We start from the raw sequence: 8,602 nt of genomic DNA on the forward strand, positions 1-8,602 counted from the left end.
TATTTGATTTTGACTCTGAGATTGAGTACTATATATACCTTTGTAAGACTAGAATAAGTCCAATCATACAAATTTAGATTTTTTTGTTGTTCTAAAGATTCTTGCAAAGTTTAGCATAAGTCTAGCATATCACTTTGCAAAGGGCCTTAGTGAGCCCTCTGCTTCAGCCCATAAAGGCCTATATGAGTTGCTCTGTGATTGTACTTTGTCTATAGGCCCACAAGGCCTATGAGACAAAGTTTTGTTTATCAAGGTTTGAGTTTTTTCATAAGTTTAGGATAGTACTTTGCAAAGGGCCTTTGTGAGCCCTCTGCTTCAGCCCATAGTGGCCTATATGAGTTGCTCTTTGATCGTACTTTGTCTCATAGGCCCACGAGGCCTCCCGAAGGTGGTAATACATCTTTCTTTCTTTCTTTCCTTTCTCTACAGCATTGTTCATTTACTGTCTGTTGTCACTGTTCTTCAAACCTATATCCACTTTCTTGGTAATTTTTCTTTTACATTTCTATTTATTTCAACATGCTTTGCAAAAGAAGGTGAATGTTTTCCTAGAATTCGATTAGGTCATGGGGGGCCTAGGTCTAGCTTTTGAGGCTGGACCCCCCTTGCTTGGGGTTATGGGCATTAGTGACCCACAAGAGTGATACCCTGTCCTTGAGAGCGACATCAGAAAATCACACCCCACCTAAGTGTCCATTTCTGGGACAAATCAAATGCACGATTAGAGACCAACTTCCAAGAGAATGTTCTCAAGACCTTGGGTGTGAGCCCAAAAACATGCCAAATACAAGACAAGATGACAAATGAATAAACCTCTTAGATGAGGTCAATCAAACTCAAAAAATGACTTTAGAATAGGTCAATGTCTAGGACTACCTGCTAGGAACCTGTCGCAGAAGTAAAATTTTAATTCTGACAAGTTCGAATTTTTAGGATTTTATGTGCCACGTGGCAGGCTGCCACATGACACATAGCGGGCTGCAGGCTGAGTTGGCAGCAGGGCCAGCTGGCCCACCCACTTGGCAATGGCAAGAAAAAGGGGGATAAGTGTGGGGCCAACCCACCATTTGGTGGGCTGGAAAAGTTGCCAACTTGGGACAGCCCAACCCCCACAAACTCGCCATCTTGGGCCCTGATAGGGACCCTAAGTTATCATGGGTATTCTATAGGATGGCACTTGATTATTGGGGTCATTCAGATGGCGGGCTGGGTCTAAAAAAGAAGCCAGCCCCCTCCCTCATTTCACACAAAATCCAACGTCCAATTCAGTCCTCCTCTCTCCTTGGTGCAGCAGCCGTCCTCCCTTCACCATCTTGGTGCAGCTAGCCTCCATTTCAGGCCGTCTTGGTGGTGCAGCATGTTAGAATTTACCCAACAGAGGGTACACGTAGCGGAAGACTTATAGTAATGCCCAGGAGCTCACACAGTGTGCGGTGTGGGTGTGGAATCACAGACTTTTTACTTATGTGCATACAATAGGTGTGCAAGCTCATCAATAGACAATGAACCAATCACATAGAGAAACCACCAAATAATATATTTCCGTCCACAACTATGGACACAATACAAAAGAGACAGATCCAGAGTCCCACCAATGGTGTGGTCCTCTGATCTTACCACAAAAGTCCTTCTCCTATCTGCTGGCTATCTCTAGACTAGAGTCCGCGTGCTCCACCTCGAGCGTGAGTAGACTTTCCGTCTAGAATGATCTTCTCCACCTTGCTGTCTGGAAACGAGTCTAGGTGGGCAGCTTCCTGCAAGCTAAGTCTGCAGCACAAGGCACTTCTTTCTCCTCCTGACTGTAGGCCCAAAGATAGCCCTGCTGCTGCTCTTTCTGCTGATGGAATTGCTGCTCCAGATGATGCTCAAATGAGGCCTGAATGGCCCCCTTATATAGCCCTCAAGGGCCTGGCCAGCCAACCGACTCAGTCTGTACAAAAACCAACTGAGTCTGTACAAAAAACCGACCCAGTCTGCTTGGGAAAAACTGCCCTTAAAGGGCTCACAATTCAAGCCTTTTATGGCCCAAACTTCCAGGGTTTTTGGCCCTCCATTCAAGGCAAATATGCAGCCTATAAAAGGCCTGCCACCTCCCCACTGCCAGTCACATTCCTTGCTGCAGATCTGAGCCTGCACTCCCTGCCATGTCTGCGCCTCTGCAAACAGTGCGCCTCCATGTCCTAGATCCTCCGCAATCTGTCCCAGACTGTCTTGCTTCTGCTCCGTGCTTTCCTGGCCCTGTGTCCTGCCCTTAACAGTCCTAGATGTGCTGCCCACATACCAGCCATAATGCTGTCTATGTGGCAGCCCCTTTCTCTCTTTTTCTGTTGGGTTCTGCCCTAGGTCTCCCTCCCCCATGCTCTCCTCATATGGGGGGTTACAGATGGGGAGGTGACCTTTCCAACACAGCAGACTCTCTCTCTCCTCTGCTAGGATTCTCTCTCTACAGCCGACTATCTGTCTCTATAGTTCTCTGCAGAAATCCCTCTTTCTCTTCATCTCTGGAGCAGCAGCCACATCTCTTTCTCTTCCCCTTACCTTGGAGCAGCTACAGCACTCTCTCTGTATACCATTACTCCACTTCAAGGCTTTCTCTCTCTTCCCTGCATCACTCTTTCTCAATATTTCTCTTTCCAGCCCAAGATCTCACTCATCCAAGCAAGAGGGGCTGCAAATTTCGCCAAGGCCTCCATAACCAAGGGAGCACAGTGGAAGGGGAGTTTGAATCTGAGATTTGCTTATTTGCAGTACATTTTTGCATTGAAATTTTTGCCTTTTCTAGAGATCTAGTGCATGCAACTAATGTGGGATGAAGTTGTGATTATGCAGGCAGCTTCCTTGCGGATTAAGGTGCCCCTGGAGTCCAATTCCCACTAGTTCCAGTTTTTGAGTCATTCATTGTATACAGCTCAACTTGAGCATTGTTTATGTCCTCACAATAGTTTGAGCCCAAGTTTGTAAGGTGCATTGCACCTTGGTCTTCTATCTCCATTTGAGCAATAAAAGGGCCTGGATAAGGGATATATTATGCAAACTCCATTCCAACATACATCTATGAGGATCTTAAAAATGTCTGTAAACATAGTCCATAAAATCCTTTGTCCAAATTGTTAAAAAGCACTGAGTGGTTTCATCTGCACCTCTCTCTCTCTCTCTCCCCCCCCCCCACTAGTACACATCCGAAAAAGAAGTTGGATTTGAAATTGACACTCTGTGATTCCTGAGCACTATCTTTCATCTATCTTGTGCTTGGGATCGTTGGCTCTAGCAAGCAACCTCCACCACTCTATCTTTTCTAACAATTGGCCCAGGAAGACCAACATGAAGAGCAAAAATCTCTTCATTATATTCAAGGTGAATTACATAATTCAGATAATCAACATTTAGAAGAGGGCTCTTACTAAAGAACCACTACATAGTCCATTCCCAACAAAATGTCCACCCTATATAATCTCACGACATGGATCAACAGCTCCTCTCCACACAGATTCAGGACCATCTCCTCCCAGGTTCCTGAAGCACTATCTGCAAGATTGACAACGTAGCAGGGACTCCTTGGGACCGTGGGGATGCCTACATTGGAAAATATTTTGGGGGCTTAAGCTGTTGCAGCTTTTAGAGTCTCTAGTGTAGACTCGAGGCAATTTTGGCAAACATTTGGACTCAGCGTGCGCAGACTACAAGCATTATTTGCATTTTGGTTTGCAAGATAACGAGTCAGCAAGGAAATGTTTCAGCGAGGTGGACAGCAAGCTGAAGGACCTCTAGCTCCCACACAAGACCAAAGGAAGTGGGACTCACATGCCCTAGGTGTGATATCTACATCAGTGAAAAAATTAATCTTTCCTCACATCCATTCACGCACGACTTTGCAATGGGCATGGAGGATTCTTGAGACCATGTGTCAGGCCAAGAATGAGGTAAGAGTTGCTTTTCTCAAAATGAATTTGGAGAAGCATGAAGGTGACAGCATGGCTGATCAGCTTACAAATATCCAGGATCTTTGAGAACAGCTCCTAAACAGTGATGAGTCATTCCTCACAAGCAAGTGATTTCCAAGACATTGTCGCAATTGCGAAATTCTTACCTGAATTTTCACCCTCCTCTTAATTTGCCTTTGAGGGGTAATGCACAGCACCTCCAGTTTGAGGAGTTAGTAAGCTTGTTGTTGCAGGAGAAACAAACAAGGAAGAATAAATCTTCATAAATGCATAACAATGATCAGGCAATTGCTGCCCACGATAAGGGCAAGGGCAGAAATACAAGAAAGGCTGCTTCAGAACAGAAGTCAAATCATGCAAAAGGGATGCAAGGCAGCCCAAGAAGGAGTATGAGCTCATAAGCATTGTCACAGTCCTTCGGCCTGAAGCTTTGGACATACATACAAGTGCATACATATGAGCAGAGACCATGAAGAAATTTATTGATTCTCTCCCTGTTTGCAATCTGCAATTGAATGGCCACTTGCATGAAAAACTTGATCTTGTAAAGCTCCCACCGAAGCTGAAGAAAGGAGAAGAATCATGCAACTTATGGTAAGGCACACCCAAGGTGTCGTGCTTCCAATCCCAACCCAACCCCGTTACTAGGCTTGAATCTGCAACATTACTTGCACCATGGCCAGCAAGGCCGATGGTGTGGCCCTGCATGTGGGTGTGGACACCACCTCCTCATCTCCACTGGAAGTTCACTAGCGTGTCTGTACTCGTGGTGGACCTCCGAAGCATGTTATCCCCATACACTAACTAGTCCCACGCAATCTTTGTGGATCTCCCACCAAGTACAAAGAAAGGAGGGGAGTCATCCAACAAACAAAGGGATGTCATGCCTCCGCCCCCAAGTAAATGCAACTCTGGGCGTTGCACTCTCAATCTCAGACATGCTCTTAAGCCAAGAGATGCACATCAGCCATTTAACCCACTGAGATTAGTGCTGAACATGCTTGAAGCTACTTCAAGGCCCTACACCCCGTTCTTTCTGAAAACAGCACTGATCCACCTTCGAGCAGCCTATACAGCCCATAGCAACTTCTGGTGCAGCAAGGTGCATTCTGCAGGCATACAGCAAATGTTCATAGCAGCAAGGTGCATCCTGTAGGCATACAGCAGATGTTCTAATGGACTGGGAGGTGTTACCTGGCAATGGACCTGAAGACACAGCAACCATGAGAAGGGTGATATGTGCAATGCTCCTGTCCTGCTCCTGAACTTCCTGCAGGCATACAGCAGATGAGGTGTTCCCTGAAGACACAGCAGCTATGAGAAGGGTGACTGCAGTGATGATATGTACAATTCTCCTGTCCTGCTCCTGAACAGCAGCAGGGTCCCTCTATCGAATCCTGTGCAGCAATAAGCTGCCTCAAGAACTATGCCAAGCTGAATGACTGCAAGAAATTGCCTTTAAAATAGGGACTGGGGGCAAGCTGCAAGGAGCAGGGCACAACCTTCGAAAGCAAGGCCAAGTGAGGACTCGTGATCCTAATGAAATAAGGTTAGGGCCCGATTTCGGGGTTTCTAACTTTGAAACTCTTGCCACATGTTGAATGCTTCTCGAACGCTTTGTTTTCTGAAAACCTGAAGGTAGTGCTGGCGGGCACCAATGCCCACTCGTTCAAGGAGGCATGAAGACCTCCGGGCTTGATTTTTGTCAACATGGCCAAATCTCATGTTATCTTTTGAGGCAGTAAAAACGACAGTCAAAAGGAAAGTCGAGCCCTAAAGGCTTCTTATGGCGTGTAACACCAAAAACTACAAACCTTGAACGATACGTTCCAGCTCTCGTAGGCCATGAATTCTTAACACCAAAGATTCAAAGACTAGCTAAAGGATCCATTAGTGTTGTTAAGTACGCATGAAAGACAAAGATTAGTCAGCGACTCGAGAAACCAACTTAAAGACAAGTCGTTCCATTGCATAAAAACAATGCGCAGCATTACCTTCTCGATGAGGAATTACAAAGTAGAAAAATTAGCGCCTCAGTGTAAGATACCCACCAAGACACCCGAGGTCGGCATTCCAGCAAGGCAATGCGATCCACACAACCCGCATTTCAAAGCTTCAGACAGAAGAGGATGCTCACGGCACCTACCTGCTCCTGTTGCAAGCGGCGTATGCGATCCGAGGGCTGCCATTTGGCCCAGACGACCTCCGGGGGGCCGAGGCCCCGGCCTTCGCTGCGCCGAACGCCGGGGCGGTCACGTCCAAATCCATTGTCGAGACCGCCACTGCCTCCTGAGCCGTTCAAGCGAGAGTCACGGCCTCTAGAGCTAGAGAAGCTGGAGCTGTAATCGGATCCGAAATCACGGCCGCCGCCATCGCCACGGGAGCTGGGGCTATTCCAGGCACCACCAGAAGCAGCAGCGAAGGAGGAGGAGGGGGAAGGAGGGGATGAAGCTGATGCTCCAGAGCGAAGGTGAGGGGGGATATAGGGCATGGCGATGGAGATGGAGAAGGCAATGGCGAAGAGCAAGCTGTGTGTAACCCTCAAAACAGAGCAAAACTGGTTATTTTACATGAGCGAAAGCATAAATCGTTGTGTTATCTTCTTCTTCTTCTTCTTCTTCTTCTGGTTCTGCTGCTGCTTCTTCTTCTTCTTCTTTTTTCTACTTACCACTTCCTCAAAGAAGGCACAATCTGTGGCTTTGTTTTCACTTCAAAAAAGGAGAAGGTCATGATGCTCCCCTAGTGACCATCCAAAGATAATAGGGGAAAATATCATTTTGCTCACCTCACTTTCATCACCCCTTGTTTTTGCCTTGTTTCGGTCCCACCTCTGAGGGAAAAAAGCAAGCTCGCAGGCGTGATGTGCATATAGACCGCTCCCCGGACAAGTGAGATTTAAAAGGAGCATCCTTTTTTGGCCTGCCCTATGTGTGGGAAGGGTATAGTGATGGTTCTCCAACTTTTGAAAGGTATAACAATTTTCTTTTGATTTAATGACTACATGCTAGGTGGAAATAGTTGATTGGCCATTGAGAGTGCCACATGTGCAGAGGATCCCCTCTTTAAATGCTTGCACACCTCTTGCATTCGACTTATTTGTTTTTAGGAAGGCCTCTTGAATGATTTAAATCATTCATCTTGTTTCATTCTGAACTGGGCGTGGGAGCTCCCCTGCCCGATTCTATCCACAGGACTAGGCAACCAATCACACTTGACTATTTTAGGCTCTCAACATGCAGTGGTGGGGGATTAGATGCATCCTCGGGGTTGTGAGCAGCGGTGTGTAAGCCATCGATGGCAATGCATCTCTCTCTCCCAACTCACAAAGCAAGAACTCTTTGGGCAAGGAGCAACTTAAATGTAACGAGCCCCATCTTGGATTCGTGAATCCATGACGAATTCAAACTGCAATTGGCAGTCACATGCACCCAAAAGTTTGCTTTATAGCAACAAATCATCGAATTGCTTTGGTAGCAGTGCTGCTTCGAGCTACTAGTTTGTTGCAATGAATACCCCTATGACCTACACTTTTGCCAGCTACCAATGGAGCCATGCAACTGCACTTATTAAGGGAAGCATTTTGTATGTGATCGTGATGATCCAAATTGCCCATGAACCAAGCAAGCGTCATGATTAAGCAAATTCACGAATCTAGGCCACTATGTGACCATGCTCTTATACATTGGCCCGACCCAAGCTTGGGTAGGCCATATCCGGCCAAGATTTGTTGCCCATCAAGTTTGGGCAATGGACATGTTGGGCAAAAACCCTCACTGTGTAATTGGAAAGCTTGATATTGGCAATAAAATGTTGCACTCTCAGAGCTATCATGAGAACTCGATACGAGTTGTCATGTGAGCGTCCACTTGCACTAGAGGCTCCAAAATGCAAGTGGAACCGATCCATTGTTGCTTCATATGCCTATTGGTTTTCTCTTGGGATAGTCAACATGCAATCCTTTTTTTTCCTCTTGGGATCGGACATGCAATCCTTTTTGGTCATCAATGATAGAGGGAGGCAAGTATGATGTGTCCACACACGCTTGTCGATTATGCTTGTAAATTATAGTTGATGAGTACAAATTCTATATAAATGCGACCTTTCTAAATGAGAACTCTTAATTGGTTGGGATTGACATAAAATTTGTTGCCCGTTTGTTGGCAATCACACAAGTACTTTGAATCGTTTGTCCCGCTCATGCATGAACACTTAGTGAGCTTTATGTGTCTCACTTTGCACCCATTTGTTACAATTATGAATTGTTTATCATGCATGCTAAATTAGTGAGCTTTATGTGTCTTGCTTTGCACACATTAATGAGGTATGTGCTAGTGACATGTTGTGTGTTATGAGGTCTCTCTCTTTTTAAAAGAAAGGTTAACTAGCTGGATTGTATTATAGGGGATGGTCAATCCCGAAAGACCTCAATGCAAAATTTGTGTTTCCCTTGCCCTTGCTTTCCCACAAGCCTTTCCCTTCGACAAGCTACCTGTAGCCCGCATTGCACTAGCAATCAAATATGATCTAAAAAGTACAGAGAACTTCTAGTAAACTGGACCCTAGCAAATAGTATGCAGTCCTCAAGCATGTGCCTAGATATAGCAACACGTCCTTCATCTTAGCCAACACACTCTCCAATCTTAAGCCCATCCCAATGATAT

General features: G+C 45.9%; 1 protein-coding gene across 1 annotated transcript in view; it reads right to left on the reverse strand.

Moving 5' to 3' along the window:
- LOC147894642 (DEAD-box ATP-dependent RNA helicase 20-like) overlaps positions 1 to 6,699 on the reverse strand; it is a 40,245-nt gene extending 33,546 nt beyond the window's left edge. Inside the window, exon 1 of the mRNA XM_087385094.1 lies at positions 6,088 to 6,699. Within this exon, the coding sequence (XP_087241220.1) occupies positions 6,088 to 6,432 (345 nt within the window). The 5' untranslated portion in view covers positions 6,433 to 6,699. The remainder of the gene's footprint in view (positions 1 to 6,087) is intronic.
- Between the last annotated feature and the right edge of the window lie 1,903 nt (positions 6,700 to 8,602).

This window comes from Dipteris shenzhenensis, chromosome 14, assembly GCF_047967505.1.
Source record: "Dipteris shenzhenensis isolate YYH24624 ecotype China chromosome 14, Dip_SZ_1.0, whole genome shotgun sequence".
Lineage (NCBI taxonomy): Eukaryota > Viridiplantae > Streptophyta > Polypodiopsida > Gleicheniales > Dipteridaceae > Dipteris > Dipteris shenzhenensis.